General features: G+C 47.4%; 1 protein-coding gene across 4 annotated transcripts in view; it reads left to right on the top strand.

The window, feature by feature from the left end:
- The first annotated feature begins 4,731 nt into the window (after positions 1–4,731).
- Positions 4,732–18,555, top strand: part of BDH1 (3-hydroxybutyrate dehydrogenase 1) — a 37,898-nt gene continuing 24,074 nt past the window's right edge. The window contains exons 1-3 of one of the 4 annotated variants that reach the window (XM_010959294.3): positions 4,732–4,995; positions 5,406–5,528; positions 13,080–13,206. In XM_010959294.3, the coding sequence (XP_010957596.2) occupies positions 13,124–13,206 (83 nt within the window). In that variant the 5' untranslated portion in view covers positions 4,732–4,995; positions 5,406–5,528; positions 13,080–13,123. The other 3 variants (XM_010959295.3, XM_010959293.3, XM_010959292.3) reach the window with 3 other exon arrangements.

The raw sequence follows: 18,555 nt of genomic DNA, 5'->3' as shown, positions 1-18,555 counted from the left end.
AGCAGATTATAGTTCTTTACCTGATGGGGTGACCAGTTTTATAAACCTTCATTTGTGAAAGGTCTAGACCATTAGTAATGCTGCCTGAATTCAGCTGCTGTAATTTTCCATTGACTTTAATTACAGGTATGGTAATACTAAGAGACGCCCTTAAGGGATCTCCTGTGTTCAGGCACACTCTGCCTCACCTCCATTGTGATGTTTAAGGGGTGTGTTTTGGCCCCACCTTCTTGCAGCTGATCCTGTGCAAAGCCATCTTACAGTCTTTCTCAGGTCCTGATTCTGGGTTATGCTCAGGGCACCCCGGATAGTTCTCATTCTGTTCAGGCTGGTTCCTAAGCTCATTTATGCCCACACACACTTGGCAGGGCAAGCTCATGATGGAGTCAGCCAGAGATGCCCTTGGACATTATTTTTTCTTATGTATCCCTAAGCAAGGGCATCTACCTTGACCCTGTGCTTGTCAGAGGGCCAAACTCCCAGACATTTTAAGCTTAAAACAGTTACGAAGCTGAACTTTGCCTCTTCAATGACAAACACACAAACATCCAGAACTCTGAATATTGTATCAATTGGCTATGCTTATTGTATAAGTGTGAGAAATTCCCTTCCTAGCTAAATGCAAACATTGAGATTACACACAGAAAGCCTGGAAGAGGTTTGCAGGGGTGTCTGTTACATTCTGTTAACTGAGAATTAAGAGGATTCCAGGTGTACCTGGCTTGTAACTTGCCTGGAGAGGATCCTGAGTGCCAGTAACACTGAGGGAACCTTGCTACAGCCAGCTAACATGAAGGACGTCGAGCATGAGAACTGTCAGCAGAAGGAAAACCTTCAAGTCTTGGGAAGAGCCTGGTTTGAGGGGAGGGGTTTGGGGAGGAACAAATATGCCTTTGGGAAAAGGTGTTGGCAACCCAAAAATGAGAGGCAAGCAGCTTTTGAAATAGTAGGCTCTGTCCCTGGTAGCCATAAGCAGAAAATATAAATAATACACATTCATTGGGAAAAATTGAAAAGATATTAATCAAAATAAGCATATGGCTTTGTATCCTGGTTTTTACAGCAGTTTATTGTAACATATTAAATGTTCTTTGAAAAAATAGAATTTGAAGTTCAGAAAATTAAATTAGGTATAAGGGTTGAAAATTTTGCCCCATATTTTTGTCTTTCAGTTTATGTGATCAGTTAGGGCCTCTGATGACTTTTCCTAGTTAAGGGCATCAGATCTTGGCATCTATATTGTACTCATTGAAAGGAATTTCAGCAAAGCAAAGCAATTCCAGCTTCTGTTCAGATTACTCACAGAAACAATGCCCAACTGGTTATTAAAAAAAAAACTCTGAACTTCAAGTAGCCTTATAAACTGGGATTTTTATTCTTTTTTTTCAAAGCAATAAGCTTAGAACAGTTGGTGGTGTGCTGAAAGAAAGTCTTTGGAGTGGGACAGACGTGTGGGAACTGTCTCTGCCCTTTCCTAGCTATGGACAATTATTTGACCTTTCTGGCCACAACCTCCTCAGATGCAAAATGGGCATAATCTCAGTCACTTTTAGGGTTGCTGCAGAGTTGAAGAGAAATAATGCACACAAGGCACTTGGCATAGTATCTGGTACACAGCGATCAGTCATTAACTGCCAAGTCATATTACTCAAGACAGGGCCCCTGCACGGGATTATTGCATTCCCAGCACAAAGCACAGTGCCTGGGATGTCAGGACTCAGTCAGCGTGAACTGCATTAAGGAAAGAAGGAAGGGGTTTCACGCAGTGCTGTAGCTCAGGGAGGACAGGCGCCGGTGGGGACACAGGTATTTTTTATCTCCTCATACAATTCCCTCTTCAAAGATCCCAATTATCTCAAAAGAACTTTGGTTAAATTTCCAAACTACTCCTCCCCCTGCAACACACAGACACATACACAAAACAACACAACTCTGTGGCTTAAAGAAACAATCATTTTAATTAAATACATTAGAGTCAAGAGACAGAAAAGGAGTGGGGATGTGGATGCGTGATACATTCCTCTTTCACTGCAAGGTCCAAGCACTAGTTTTCCTTGCTCATTCACTAGAGAGAGAAGGTTGGGCCTCCAGTTCTCATCCATGGGCAGAATTCAGCGCTAAAGTCACAGTAGGATCAAGAGCTCTTCAGCACACTAGAGTCTGATCATTACAGCTTTGTCTAGAATAATACATTAGGCTTTTTCTTTCCTTCACTGTCAATTATAGAAAAAGCTACTTGGCACTTCTAAAATTCTGCAGATTAAGGGCATGATTTCTAACCAAAAAAACCCCAAAAAACAAAATTTTTTAAAAAAGAAAATTCAATCACATCAAACAAATGAAAGACCTGCGGTTGTTTGGGACAGTTTGGTGTTGTGTTTCTCTAACCCCCAGCAGAACTCAGCACAGCACTTGTAGGCTCCTGGAGGGCTTCTAGGTAACTGGCTAAGGGCAGGATTTAACCTGCACAATCTGGCACTCAACACTTACACTAAAGGCAGAGAAGAGCAGCAGCATTCAGAGATGGGGCAGGGCCAGATCTAGAAGGGGAGGGCTGGGGCCTAGGAAGATGAATGATTAGCGTGAGCTGGGATTCAGGAAGGGTGTGAACTAGGAGGCAATTAGGAACTAATACAGGGACAGGAACAAACACCGGTTCTCTGGGCAGGGGGATCTTTGGAAGGTGCTTCATTCTAACTGAGAGTCTTTCAGGATGCTACCCTTCTACAGAGCCTGTCCTGAAGCCTCGTCAGAACTCCCACTACACTTACATATCTCTCTTCAAGAAGACTTACAGGGCTTCTAATGACTCATTTAGCTTATGTATATGTCTAATTTCCTTCTTGAAGGCTGGGACTAAGGGCTGTTTCCTCCCAAACCTAGTTTGGTAATCTGCAACAGCACCCTCCTGGTGTTGAAATGAGATGAAATGTGCTAGGCGCCAAGGACCCAGGCCTGAGACCTTGCATCTGGGCAGAGGAACTGTTTTTACAGTGGGGGCAGAGGAAGGGGAGGTCAAGGAGACATAATCTTGGTACATGCTGTGTTGGGAGTGACCTGGGTCCCACTCTGTCTCTGCTTCCACATTCAACCCCAGATCTGAGAGTTCAGTTTCTTCAGTTTGAAGGTCAGCAGCCAGGACCTTGGAAGGAGGGAAAAGGTATAAAATGGGGCTGAGAATGGCTTTGTTGGGCATTCACCTAGACAGCCTTTCAGCTGGCTCTAACTCCTGGGAGTTTCTGATACTTCCTTCCTGCCTCTGAGAGCTTATTATTGATGCCCTAGAGCACATGGCAACTGGGGAATAAAATGAGCAAACTGATTTCTCGTTAGAAGACTTGAGAAAGGTCTGCTGACAATGACCATGAACAGTGAGCTGAGATGCCTCTTTTGGATTAACCATTGGCTTAGCCTGGGTTCCCCCCACCAAACAGACTTGGAGCAAGAACTTGTATGCTGGTAGTTTATTTGGGGAATGAATCCCAAGGAAGGGTAGTGGAGGACTGGGAAGAGTCAAACAGACAAGGAAGGAAAGAGAAAGGCAATCCAAGGGTGCATTATTGAGCTGATCAAGTCGGGCATGACTACAGGCAGCCAGGGCTCTATCATCTTAGGTGTGGTATAGAAAGTACCTTGGAACTGCCCACTGGAAGAACAGAAGAGTGGAATATTTCTCCACCAGCTCCTGTCTGCCTTGGTCAAAAGTTGTCCCAGGACATGTTAATTCCTTTGCACTTCCAGGTTCATGCATATGTCAGAATGGGCTGTGGCTTCCTGCAGGGGTCCTAGGCTGCAGCGACAGAGAAGTCTTGAGACAGGAAGATACCAGGTACAGCTGAGGCAAGGTGATTTCAGGTTATACCCGTAAGTGGTTGGTTGCCACAGCAAAACTGGAATAAAAAGATGGGCCGGGAGGGTGTGAGATCAGCCACTGACCTTCAAATGTCCTGTCTTTGTCTTCCATAAATAGAACTTTATTTCTATTAATTCTCAGTTCACAGACAGCATCTATGGTATTCCTAGGTAGAAATATTAACTCTTCCTTTAGCTGACTACTTTTCTAGCAATGCATGACCTGCAAAGTGTAACCTGGTGACTCATTATAAAGATTTATGTTATGGCTGTGGCATGCTGTACCAGGGACTATTCTGAAACACAGCACAGAAGCAAGCTTGAGTATGTCTGTGAAATGGGTACAGAGAACCCAGTGCATCCTACATTTATGGTTCTCCCAGCCTTTAAAGCTCTATGTGCCAGGAGCCGGGGGTAAAGAAGTAAGACACAGCCTCAGCCCTCAAGAAGCTCAAGTAACAGAAGTGACAGGCTTCATTAAAGTCCCTCCAGGTCCTTCCTTCCTTTCTATTTTCATCTGCCTGATCCCTTTCCAGTCAGTCCTTCTCTAATTTGACCTAAACATAGCTCTGCCACTAATTTGCCCCATAGGTTCCTTCTCCTCAGCCGGTTTCTCATCCTGAAAACTTGGCAGGGGAGCCTGATCTGTGGCGGATTGACCTCTGGTGTTGTATTGCTGAAACTGAGAAGCTGTACTATTTCTAACTTATTTGTTAAAACCCATAGGAACAAATTTTTAAATAAATTTCATCTAATCAAAAGACAAATTTAAAAATCAATCAACCAACAACCAGGACGAGCTCGAAAGACAGCAAACGTGCATAGGACCTGGGAGGAGCCAGGTTTCCTCACTTCCTGGAGCAGCATCTACACCCTGCCCGCAACCCCTCGGGGTTGAAATCTTTTCCCGCCTGCTGCAGAAGGGGCATGGCGGTGGAGGAAATCTACACCCTCTTTAGGACCAAGACGGACTGGCGGCAGGGTTTAATCTCGGGCTGAGCACCTAGCGACTGGGGGATCCTCTGCGGGAGAAGGGCTAGGCGGGACTCCGCAGGACGAAGGAGTCGGCGCGGGAACGGTCCCCGCCCCGGCGACGCCTGCCGTCTGGCTCCGCCCTGCGCAGCCCTACGAAGCGAACCCAAGGTATATAGCAGCACGCCGGTAGCTGAGGCAGGAGGCCGCAGGAGTGGGAGCCGGTTGGGGGGCTTCGAGAAGCAAACGGCGGTAGCGGCCCGACTCGGTGGTACAAGACCCGAGCGCCGGTACCTGCGAAGCGCGGGGTGACGGCGAACGCACCAGCTGAGCCCCCAGTAGCTGCAGCCCCTGCACCCGTTTGCTTTGGGGTAAGAGTAGGGGTCCGCAGCTCTGCAGATCGGCGTGATGCACCGGCGCCCTCTTCTTGGTTTGGTTTGAACTTGCACTGCCTTTTAGCCCGGTCGCCAGGATGCGGGTGGGGAGGGGGACATCAAGTCCTGTAGGCTGGGCCCTGGGGCTGCGGCGGGAGTAAGAGTGGAAAGAGGGACCTATCCCAACCAGACCCGTCTCATCTCCAGGTTGTCCTCATCCGCCGCCCTCCTGGACCTTCTGTCCAGGGCGTCCGTCCTGACCTTTATTACTCGGAATAACATACTTGGCAAAAGGAGTCCCGGTTTGAACACACGGCCCGAGTCTCCCAGGTGAAACCCTCAGCACTTATCCTTCTCAGCGGCCGCGTTTCACAGAAGACGAGCCCAGTCCCAATAAGGGAAGAAACTGGCCCAAGGTCACATCGTATTCAGAGGCCGAGCGGTAGTCCTGCCTCCTAGCCCGAGCTCTAGGCACTGCTCCCTTCTCTCCGGTTCTGCCCCGTATCCCTCGTCTTCCTGCGTCCTCCACGAGGCTCTGTTCTCGGGGATTTGGGGGGTGGGAGTGGGGTGCTTCCTCTCCTCCCGTTGTGCCCTCGGGAAGAATGCTGGACAGGACAGGCCGCGGTCCCAGCTTCCTTGAGTACAAGCGGAGCTGGCTATTGCTGGAGGACCGTACAGGCCATAGGACCGGGAGAGGAGGAGGACCGAGCGAGGTGGAGGAGCCATGGGGGCAGGCCGGGGATGCTGGGGTAGTGGTGGGCCCGGGCCAGCAAGTCCTGGAGCCCCCGCAGCGCACTGGAGCGAGGACAGCCCGGCTTTGTTTGGATGGTGCCATCTCAGCCAATGGGAGCGCCACTGGGGCCGTGCCCCCTCCGCTCCCCGCCTCTGGTGGATAGGAAGGGACTGCGGCCACGTGATTGGCTGCTCCGTCCAAAGTGTGGGGCTTGGAGCTGCGCTGAGCGAGTTGGCGCCTGCGCGCTCTGCCGGCGTGCTGGAGCGCGTCGCAGATTTGCGCCAGGGCAGTGTCCGCTTCTCGGGGCCGCGCGCTGCTGGGGGAGGGTTTGGAGCTGAGCGTGATGTTGAGCTCCCTTGAGCAGCGCGTGGTTTTTTCCAGCCAGTTTGCCAAAATCTGCTTGGAGTCAGCTGATGCTGAATCACTGTCTAACCCTGCGAGGGTTTGCAGAGGTACACGTTTCATTACCGTGGGCCTCCTGCTGCTGGGGTCCTTTATGAAGCAGCAAAAGTCCTACTTTTCACCAGAGCGTTGGAGCCTGGCCCTGCACAGGGCATATACCCCTAGCGGGCGAGGAAGCTGACCTTTGAAATTTGTGTAGCTTTCATATTCTTTCAGTACACATTTACAAAGTGTCTGCTTCCTGTCAGACACCAGCCTTGGTCAGTGATAGAACACGTGAGTCTTATTTGTGGGATGCTCACAGTCCAGGTTGAGATTGGTGGTCAGGTGAGGGCTGTGGTTGGTTATAAACAGAAATACCTCTAATACTGCACAACTTAGGTTAAGTGCTGTTTCAGAGGCACAGAAGGAAGGAGTGAAATGCAAGTATGGGCAGGAGATTGAGTTTTGATTTAGGGAATCAGGAAAGGTATCTTGAAGGAGGTATTATTTGAATCAGTTAGGACTTAGTAGATGAAGGAGACATCAGATTTGGTATAGGATGAGCAAATCACAAAAACTGGAAAGTACAGGGCTTACTGAGAGATGGCATAGCAAATGATATAATGGGTAGATGAGAAAAATATATTTGGAGAGACTATTTGGAGGGGCCTGGCAAGGACCAGAATACTGGGCTTGTACACTTTGATTTGAAATGCAGTAAGCACTTATGAATAGGACAACTCCTTAATCTGTCAATTATACTAATATCATTTTTTACATCTGCACCAAAAATCTTGGAAGTATCTTTGATTCTTCCTTCTTTCATATCCTGCATTTAATTTGTTAGTAAATTGCAATGGGCTATACCTTCAAAACATAGCCAGACTTTGACCACTTCTAATTACCTCCATGGTTTCCACCAGGGCTGGCAGCCCTTTATATATCTCCAGGGAATACTTTTTCACATTTTCCTGGAGTTGTGCAGTGCACAACCTGCATGGCTGTACATGATGGTCCTGGATTACTGCCATAGTTTCTAAATGGTCTTCCTGCTTCTGCCTTTGTCCATCCTCAGTCTATTCTTAACCCAGTGAGAGTTATCTTATTAAAATACGTCTGATGTGGTATTCCCCTGCTGAAATCTCTCTTAATTCATTCAAATATCATGTGCCTACTGTGTACAGGGCACCGTTAGGTGTTGAGGATACAACAGGGACAAAAAAGACAAAAATTCCTGCTCTCAGGGTTTACATTCTAGTGGGACTGAAATATGATAAATACAATAAGTAAGTACAATATGTATAATGTGGCAAGTTGCCAAGGAGGAAAAAAGAAGGAAGCAGGGAAGGGGGATAGAAAATGTCAGGGTAGGGATGGGATTGATGGGGTGGCCAGATAATGCCTTACTGAGTAAACATTTGAATAAAAGATTGAATTGAGAGAATGAGCCCTGCGGAGAGTGAGGAAAAGAACGTTCCTGGTGGAGGGAAAATCAGGCAAAAGCCCTGAAGCATGAGCTTGCCTGACATGTTCCAAGTACAGCACGAAGGCCACTGTGACCTATGTGCAGTGAACAAGGAGGGACGAGATCAGAGACGTCATGGGGACCTAGATTATGGAGGGCATTGTAGGCAGTCTGAGTGATTTTGGCTTTTACTCTGAGCAAAAATTTGGTGCAGGAGTGACATGATCTGATTTGTACTTCGTAGGCTCATGGAGGCAGTGTTGAGCAGTGTCTGTTGGGGGACTAGGATGGAAGCAGGGAGCCTAGTTGAGACGCGATTGCAACAACCCAGGCAAGAAGGGATGAAGTCTTAGCAAAGATGATAGCAGAGGATGCTTGATATATTGTGAAGGTGGAGTCAGGATTCGCTGACTGCTTGGCTGTGGAGTGTGCAAGGGAGGAGTCAAGAACAAGGGAGACTCAGAGGAACAGATATGCAGGGCCATGGCACAAGCTCAGTTTTGGACAGGCTAAGTTTGAGATACCTATTAAACATTCAAGTGGAGATGTTGGATGGGTAGTTGGATACATTAAGCCTGGAGTTCAGAGAAGAAGCTGGTTGGAGATGAAAATTTAGGAGATGGCAGCATGTAAATCATATTTAAAGCAATGAGAGCTCAGCCTGGTTGTGAGAAGAGACCAAGAAGGGAGCCCTGGGACTCCATCGTTTAGTGATCTGTCTTGAGTTTGGTAGGCAAGCCCTGTTCTCCTAGGCGTGGAATGCCTGCTTAAGCTAGCAGTTGTAGTTATGGCCATTTTGGTAGCTCTGGTAACACTTTCTCTTGGGGAACAGCAGATGTCTCCTTGACAGAATGGAGAGGGGGAGGCTCATGTTGCTGTTATGTTATGAGATCTATAGTGTGACATTCTTAGAATATGGGGCAAGCTTAGGAATTAATGATAATGATCTGCAGAAAGAACCTGCTTTTAGTGTGGTTTCACCAATATTGTTTCAGCTGCAACTAACAGAAACTTTAAGCTTGCTTAAATCAACACAGAGAATAAAGACATGGCATGAAGCTGAAGGTAGGACGGCAGCTGGGTCTCCAAGAGCAGAGCTCCCCTCTGGAGTCTCAGATGTTGTTTTTTCTCTCTCTCCACCTCCATCTCTGTTTCATTCTACATATGTGCCTGACTATTCTCTCTGTCTGTCTGTCTCTCTCTCTCTCTCCAGACTGGCTTTCTCCATCTCTCTTTCTGGCTTCATGCTCAAAGTAGCATAGCCACTTTTCTCCCCACTCTATCAGCCAGATCACATGTCTCTGCCCTGCAGGGATGGATTTGCATTCTTCCATAGTGCCAGGGGACAGAATGATAGATTCATCTGTTGTCTTTCCTTGACCCAGTGGCCCGGGGAAGGGGGCGGGGTTCTCATTGCACAACTACAGCTACAGAGGCCAAATCCTGTGGGCAAGAGACAGGTCCAAGAGGACAGGGATCAGGTGAACAAGACAGACACCCAAAAGATGGCCTCTGCAGAGAGTGTGATGTGTTGTTCTCTGAGGAGAACTGGCCATCACCTAAATCCAATCTGGTGACTAGAGTGTTGGACTAATCCAAGTGTCTGCATTAGGTTTGCCTTTGCTGAACTGGGCTAAAGTTAAATCCTTGGCTTTTATTGAAGGTCTCTGTTAAAGACAGCTATATAAAAGTCATGTCTGCATTTATGATAATATGGTAGTGAGAACCTCTACTCTATCATTTGATGTTCCTATATAATACTTTTAGACTTTTGTTCCAGAATAGTTATCTCTCTAAGGAATAATAGGCATCTTTTTTTGAATGAGGGCTTTAAAACTTGTCTGGTTTCCTTTTTTGATGGCCTCAAGGAATCCTCCATTAACTGTACAGTGAGCACACATATCTGAGCTGAGCTGGAACTTTCAGGTAAGATAATGCTAAGTGATCAGAAGGGAAATAGCCAAAGGGTAATAGACATTTTTCTGGTGAGAGATCTCAAATGCAAATGCCCACAGTGTCCAGGCAGTTAACAGAGGTGATGTGGGTAGGCTTAAGATAGTAAGTGCAAACTTTTTGTATTGAGTTCAAGCATAACACAGCTGCTTAGTTACATTGCCTTTTAAAACACTAGGTTGGCCAAAAAAAACAGCCAAGTAGAATGTGTTGGAAACAGGCTGCGAGTTGTCAGTTGGAGTCTCACACAGCTCACTGGCTTTAAGCTCCTCAGTGTGGGGTCTCTCCACAGGATGGTTCTCTGCCTAAACCCAGCATGCCCTCCTCGGTAGAACAGAGCCTTCCCTTCCTGCCTGGTATTACCAAGGCCCATCCAGACTTCATGTCCAGAAACTCAAGAGTTTTCTCCTTCCTGCCTAAGTCCAGCCTCCTGATTTCTCTCAATTCACTGCTGATGCCCTGTGTCCTCTGAGGATGTCAGTACTGGGGATATCTGCCACTTGCCGGGGACACGCTGACCCTGACCCACAGGAATGCAACCAGCTATGTCCTCTGCAAGATAGTCCTGTCAGAATGCAGCAAGCGAGCCCAGCGTCAAGACCAGGATGAACACCGGTTTTTTTTGGAGGGGGGGTGCAGTCCATGGGTTTTACATTGACAATGCAAAGGACGTGCCCTTGAGAGCAGACCTAAGTGTTCTCAGTGTTAGAAAAGTTTCTCCCAGGTTTATTAATATGTGAGCATCTTGACTTTGTGACAGTATCTTATAAATTTGATAATCGAGCAGCTGATTGAGGTCAAGGCTAAGGAGATGGTCTCACCCCGACAGGGACTCTGCCTGCCTCCTTGCAGCACCCTCCTCCCACAACCATTTGTTTCCAAACCAAAAGGCTTTTCGTTTGAGAAGCTAATATTTACAGAGAATAAAGCCCAGCCCAAGACATAAGATGACAAACAAGCCTGAAGAGTGTGCAGGAATCCCACTGCCTATAGCATTGTTTTAGGGGGTGAAAACAGCAACATATTTAAGAAACGTAAAAAGGAGAAGAAAAAGAGTTCTAAAATTCTAACATTTTGTATGTAAGAGACTACATTGTGAATGGTGCATTATTAAAGGAGCTGAGTTTTTGTCCACTTTAAGCTATTTTGACTGCAGCACTTTTAAATATTGCTGACTCAAAGGAAAATAAAATGGAAAGCAGCCCTCTCTTTGGAGATAACTTTGAGGCATTCTCTGCCACAGGCATGGAGCAGAAGGGACGGGAAAGGGCTTTAATTAGAGACAACTGAATTTAAAAATCACCCAGCGGTGGTGACCTCAAACTCCAGTCCTGGCAGAAGTAGGTGGAGATACGTGTGCTCAGCCAACTGGTCAGTATTTGGGTGGGGTGGGGGCACCCCTTAAAGAATCTGAGCCCAGCATGGGCCTGTGCCTTCTAAGGAGGACCAGTCTATAGTGGGGGTTGTGTGGCGGTGATGGTAGGGTTCGAGCACTTAACTCATCCCCACTCAGCAGAGACTTCACTGAGCGCCTTCTTTGGGTCAGGTTTTTTCTGGGAATGAGGGATTCAGTGGTGACCAAGATGGACGAGGTTCCTGGCCTCACTGAGCTTATGCTTTAGAAGGGGAAGATAAAGTAATGAAGTAATTTTGGGTTGAAGGATGATTTCTTAAAAATAATATTTATTTTTTTCTAAATTTCTTTTGTTTATTTTGGAGGGGGTGGTAATTAGGTTTTTACTTGTTTGTTTTAATGGTGGTACTGGGGGTTGAACCCAGGGCCTTGTACATGCTAAGCACGTGCTCTTCCACTGAGCTGTAAACCCTCTCCCCAAGGATGATCTTACAGAGGGCAGCCCCTGTGTGTTGCATGGGGGGTTGGGGCAGCCTCTCTGAAGCTGGAAGGGTGGGAAGGACTCAGCCATCTAGAGTGGGGAAAGGCAAGGTCCAGGGCCACGAGGTGAAAAAGAGCTTGGTGTATGTTCAGGAGGTCAGTGTGGCTCCAGTGCAGTGAGCCCAGGGAAGGTGGTGCCAGAAACTGAGAGCAAGGGAGGCAGAGGTCCATTCCAAAAGGCATGGAGAGGCTTTTAGGCAAGGGAGTCACATAACCTGACTGGGGTTAGAAAGATCTTTCTGGCTGCAGGGCTGAGAATGGAGTGTTGTGAGTAGGGGCAGGGGTGGAAGCAAGAGCCTACTGCATGGTCCAGGAAGGATCACATAGATCAAAAGATCCCTATTTGTTTGCCTTTCCTGAGGATTGAACTCCACCTGCCTCCTGCAGTGAACACCCTGCGGTTGGCTAGTTAATGAATTTATTCCACACCCACTGGCCCAGGGGGCTGGTTATCAGTTAGATTAGGGGTGCTGGCAATAGGACAGGGAAGGAGCTGCCTCTCAGGCAGAACCTTATTACTGATAAGAACAGGTTAACAAACCAGAGGCGGGTGTGCAAGGAGAGACTAGAATGGCTCACCAGGAAAAGAACAATAGCTCCCCCCGGCTGTAGTTGTCTTGCTCAACTCCCTTGTCTCCTCCCTTCCCTTCCCTTAGGCCGGGAGGAATCACCAGAACAGAATTAAGCAGAGTTTAAGAGGGCAACTAATATACCTGCTGATCAGCAATTCCTAATGCACGACTAGTCACAGTGCTGAGTAGCCTTAAGGTGACACCAAGTGATACATGTCGTTGTCACAACCAAGTTGATTTAACCTGGACAGGGGCTGGTAGGATGGTGGGGGAGACTCTGTATGTGTGTGAATTGAGGTTGATTAGAGTGTGTCTCAAATTCTAGCTCCAGTCTCCAGGCTTTTATGAGTTGCTGATGAATTCAGCCCCCGAGTTGGACCCTGTGCTTGGTGAGGTGGGGAGAGAGGTGGAGAGCTGAATCAGATGCTACGTGGCCCGGGGCTGGAAAAGCTGCCCGGAGGCATGTGGGCACATTGAGATGCACGTTCTGCTGGATATGGTGAACACAGACAGGAGAGAGGAACTCATGGAGCTGGAATCTCTGAGGAGGCAGGTCCCCCAGTGCCCCTCCACAGACTGGTTTGACAGTCACTAGTCTATTCCAACCTTGTTATGCTGCACATGGGTGATGACCCATCCAGGGTTGCCCTAGAGTTGATGACATAGCCAGAGCCAGAACCCAGGTTTCCAGATGTCCCAGTCTCCTGACTCTTTCCATCATGTGAGGATGAAGCTTGAGAGGAAGGTGGCAAGAGGAGACTGCCTGGTAGCATGACTGGACCTGGGTCAGACAGAGCCCAGTTTGACTTTCACAACCTGGAAGGAATATAGCCACCCCTGAAGGCAACAAGGCAATGCTGAGGGTGCCTTTGTGTTTCAGAACCCACCAGGAGGAGCCTGACCATTCTGCCTCTTGTGGCCACAATGCTGACCGCCCGCCTCTCCAGACCCCTGTCACAGCTCCCAAGGAAAACCTTGAGTTTCTCTGATAGAGGAAACGGAACCAGGTAAGAAATTGAAGGGTGGAGGTAGCCTTGAGGGTTATAGTTTCTGGGCAAAGCAAAGCTCTTCACACATAATAAGGCTTGACTCTCAAAAATGTCTCTCAATACCCATTGTCTATCAGCAAAGGACGGCTCACAGGGCACAGAAGAATATCTTTCATCAGATTATTTTTTTAACTTTTTATTTTGAAATAACTCTACACTTACACAGAAGTTGCAAAAATAGTACAAAAGTTTCCTTATCCCCCTTTCCTAATTTCCCCAAATGTTAGCATCTTACAAAACCGTAGTGCAATCATCAAAACCGGGAAATTACCACTGATATAATACTACTAACTAACCTATAGATCTAATTCAGATTTCACCAAATGACCCAGTAATGGACCTTTTCCTGGTCCAGGATACAAACCAGGGTCCCCAGTGCATTTAGTTGTTGTGTCTCCTTACTCTCTCCCTCCTGGGGCACTTTCTCAGTCTTTGTTTTTCATGACCTTGACACCTTGGAAGACTATCTCTCAGTGTGGATTTTGGGATGTTCTCGTGTTTAGATTCAAATATGCATATTTGGAAAGGTAAGGAGGTGCCCATCTTGGTGCATCACATCAGGAGGCACAGATCCCATTACTTTGATTACCTGGCTAATGGCGCTTTGAAAATGTCACATGTGAAACCAATTAAGCAAAATGTCCCAAGACTTCACTGAACTGTGTGATTTAGAGAAAGCATTAAGTAAAAATGAAAGAAGCAGCTCTTCTTTGAGAGCTCCTGGAAGTTGCCTTTTCCAAGGGGATTTAGTGTGCTCAGCTACCTCGTTTTATTCCTTTGCAGCCAGAGCAAGGAAAAAGTAATGACTTTTTCTTTCTTTTATATTTGAGAGGAGTTAAATCAAGTGGCAGGTTAAATTCAAAGTCCTGGCAGCTAGAAAATTGATGGTTATTTTCTATGCCAATAGATAAATTTAGAAGAACATGAATTTAGGTTTTTAGCAGCATTTGCTTAAAAACAATTCCATGGGATACTAAAGCTTGATTGGAGATGGGGCTTCAACTACCAGAGGACACCATATAAAAAGAGTTTTTAAATGGCCCTGTTGCTGAAATACGGCCTCTGTACCCCAAGCCTCCCTCATTTCCGGTCTAACCCTGGTCAGCAAGAGCGTGAGAAAAACCCTTTAAACCATCACACAGTTAAGCAGTTACAAACACCATTACAGTTGTCAGATGATCACTGATGACAGTAGGGTCCTGTTCAGTTACAGCCCCTACTGCAGAGGTGACATCCCATCAAAGAGGAAATGGAACTTGGCTCTGACGCAGGACTCTTGGAAGATGATTTACTGAAATTTTTTTTTTCAGTGAGTGATTCATAGAAATGGTAAAAGTCTGTCTCAAAAGAGGCTTTTAGAGATTTCTGGAGGTTTTTTTACAGAGGAGAAAGTAATCCCAAAGGAGGTTAAAATACTTTTACAAAGATTTTATCTTCAAATTAAAGGGAAGTGAATTAACTGCTCTGTATCCATCTGAACATTCTGTTTTTCACTTTAGTGAAATGACATGAAATATTCAGTACTTTATTATTTTAAAAAAAATTAAAGGGAAGTGAAGCATTAGTTAGGCTTCTGGCTCATTTGAGTGGAAAGAAAAGCTGTCACAGGGGATTCTGAATCTTCTAGAAGGCTTGCAGAAATAACCTGCTTAGGCTGAGGGGAGTTGGGGCAGGGTGGTCAGGGGCAGAGCTGCGTCAAGTGCATTAGCTGTCTTCCAGGCAAAGTTGTCAGCAGAGGTCAGGGAGGGAGGGAGACCCAGGTGTGTGAGGAGGATGGAATGGTGGGTGAGCACTGTGCCTGGATGAGACAGGAGGTCTTGGGTGGGGAAGAACTTTGGCCTGATCATTTTGCTTGAATCTCAGACTCCAGTCAACTACCTGTACGTCGATCCTGTGATCACATCCTTAACAAGTGAACTTACAGCCTCTATTTGAATATCTCCAGCCATGGGACCATCAGCACCTCTCACAGCAGGCCTCTTGTCTTTGGACAGTGCTATTATAAAGTCCTTCTTCACATTGGGCAGAAATCTTTTCTCTGTTCCTCTTATTTCTGGGTCTGCCATCTACATTCATCCTGAATAAGTTCATCTCTTATCCCCAGAGACACCATACTACCCCGATACCTCCGTCCCCAACTTCTCTTATTGCGTCTGCGTGTTTTGTCATTGCTCATCTCCCATGATTTCCCCATTCAGCACCCAGGTCTTCCACCTGAATGATGTCCTTTTGGCCTGTGCACCCCCATACCTGCATTCCTCAGGGCAGCAGTCAATCAGTACATAGGTCCTGTCCAGACAAAACCTCCCCAGGGGTGGCCAGGTGTGGTCCCTGCCCGGACACCCTGTTCTGCTTACTGACACTATATAGCCCTCAGATTTCAGATTTCTGGCTTTGCCAGAAGGCTCTGGCTTCCCTCCTGGAGCCAGTGACTTACTGATGCATTCCCTACCTGGAACACTACCTCCCGGATCCTGGTTACACACACCAGTTGGCTTGGCCCCAGTGCTCAGCCCTGCCTGCCCGGCCGTGACGTGTAATACCCCAGGGCAGCCTGACCTGGGCAGAGTGGAGAGGGGCCCTTGCCTCCCTCATCCCTGACCAGCCTAGGCTCACATAGCTTCTTTTGGCAGCCCCATCACTTACGATTCGTGGTCGACCAGACTACATTTTTTTCCACAGATGCTGCTGTGGGAGGCTGCATTTCTCCCCAGCTGCACTTGTGTCACTGATAATTGTCCCTCCTAAGCTCATCTTGTTAGATTCAGCCTGTCAAATTGACTCCTCACTTCTCTCAGCAGACAGCTGCATTACTGTTTATTGTCGCTGATTCATGACAGAAGGAACAAAGGGATAGAGACATAAACTAGAAGGATGGAAAAGAAGACAGCATTAATGCCTTGGCCAGCGTTGGGTGGTGTCTTGAATGTGGCCTGGAAGTTCCTGGACACCAGTGCTCTGGAACCAGCCATTTCTTCCACAGGCCCTTGGGGAAGTGCCAACCTGCACCTGCTCCACCCTGTCTGATTGCACTTCTAGGTTAGGATGGAAATCAGCAAGCTCTCCTCTGAATCCGGTGGCCATCTCTTTGGGACTCACCCCTCTGCAAGGTTACTGACAATCCTGAGTTTAACTTTTACCACCTGTGAGACTTGCATAGCTCTCAGAGTGAGTGGTTTGGTTGACCAGCAGTTTGCTGCTACCGTAAGCCCCTCCTGGGGAGAGGGGACCCTCCAGGGCAATGCACACTATTTCATAATATGGGGCTTGGACTTAACCCCTCAGGGGCATTCTTAGCCTTGATAAGCCAGTGTATCACAACTGCATCACACTAAGAAGAGCAAGGACCTCCAGAAGGCTAGGGCTGGAGTGGCATCAGTGGACCCGGGCTTCTTTTATCTTTCTGCTCTGTCGTCCCAATAGCTGTTCTCACCTCAGAGTGCCATGATTCTCTTCCACCTCCAGCCCCAGTCCAGGCAGGGAAAAGCAAAGCAGCATGGAGGAAGGGAGGAGCTGCCCCTGCATCAGGAGAGCAACTCTCCCAGCAATCACTGCAGGGTTCTGCTTATGCATTATGAGCTGGGGATAGTCACATGATCACAGGGCAAGCCTGGGAAGAGTTGGGCACATTGCTACCCAAGACAAAATTTTGATGACGAGGCAGATGAAAAGAGAGATATTGGCGGCAAACAGCAGTGTCTTCCTTGGCTGAACTGGGCTGTGGCCCAGAGCTGATTTTGTCCCCAGAGATGATAGGGCTTTGGCAGGCAAGAGGCTTGAAAAGGAAACCTCATGGGGAAAAAGTACTTTTTCTCTTTTCCTAAGGCAGCAGTTTTGAACTCTGGTTGCAAATTAGAATCACCTAGAGGACAGTGGGGGGAAAAGATTCCCTGCGCCCTACCCCGGGGGATTTGGATTTCATTCATTAGGGATGGGGCCAACTGTGCAAATAGTTCAAAAAGCTTCCTTAGTGATTCTTCTTAAACTATTTTGGAAGGAATTTCAATCATATACAAAGGTAGAAAGTTGTGTACTGACACCTGGGGTATTGGGGCTTCAGCAGTGACCGTCTCATGGCCAGTCTCATTTCATCTGTGTCCCCACCCACTCTCCTCCCCCTCCCTTTATTGGATTATTTCAGAGCAAATTCTGGACATCATGATTGACTTGTAAATATTTAGGTATCTATCTCTAAATGGTAAGGATTCCTTTTAATAATGTGAGCACATAATCATGATTGGATTCCCAAGTGATTCTAATAAACAACCAGGGAGGCGGACCCAAGAACTGATGCTCTTGACCTACATCAACCAGGCCTTTCCCTAGACCGCCTGTACTGGAATCACTTGAGGTGCTTGTTAAACATGCAGATTTCCAGGGGCCACCCCTTCCTACTGAATCAGAATGTCAATCAGGGACCTGGGAGCCTGCATTTTAACAAGCTTCCCAGGTGCTTGTTAACCAAAGTTATGGAACTGAGGTGCTAAAGCCTTCCCAGGCCCAAGGCCCCTCCAAATTGAGAAGTCCTAAGCCAGGGGTCCCATAGCACCTGCAGAAGCTGCAAAGTGAGAGAAGAAATGAGAGCAGGATGAGGCATTCCCAGCTATGGCCGAGAAGGAAAGGTTGAGAAGCCAAGCAGTGCCCAGGAGGGCACTCCTGTGTCAGCTGGACCGTCCCAGCAGTGTTCTTGGTCCGACTCACCCACCGTCAGGACTCTGCCTCCTGGGGATTGAGTGTGGAGGGATGGGGCTTTGTGCTCTCTGGAGAAGGAGAAATATGTCATTGGCAGCTGGGTCTGAGCTGTCGAGCCTGGTATGCTACCTCCAGAGATAGTCAAGTTTGAGTGGCTATATTTGAGCATGGGGAGGTAGGTTTGAGAAAATCTGGCCACAAAGCAGTTTGAAATAAATTTTTCCTTGCTGTGACCTTATTGTTACTTTTAAAAATATCAAATAGTGCAAAGGGAGTGTCAGGGGACAAGCACATATGATCCAATTCTGCCAGGGACACCTTGTCCTTTTTGTGGAGCAGATCCTGGGAAAACAGTGATTATTTTTAGATAAGGTCAATTAACTAGTTTTGGGTGCACTGACCTCCCCATTCTGTTCACTTATGACCAATCTCACTACCAGGGGTCATGTCAGAGAAAGCCAAATTGGGGCCAGGACTTACATACTAACCAAGCAGTAATAAGGCACCCTGCCTGCGTGGGGTAGGGGTGGGAGTGTCAGAGGACACCTAGTGGAGAGGGAGAGTCACGACTTTCTCCACTTCTCAGCAGCAATGACACCTCACACTCCCACACTT

Source organism: Camelus bactrianus, chromosome 1 (assembly GCF_048773025.1).
Source record: "Camelus bactrianus isolate YW-2024 breed Bactrian camel chromosome 1, ASM4877302v1, whole genome shotgun sequence".
NCBI lineage: Eukaryota > Metazoa > Chordata > Mammalia > Artiodactyla > Camelidae > Camelus > Camelus bactrianus.
This window is presented reverse-complemented; position numbering and strand designations above follow the sequence as displayed.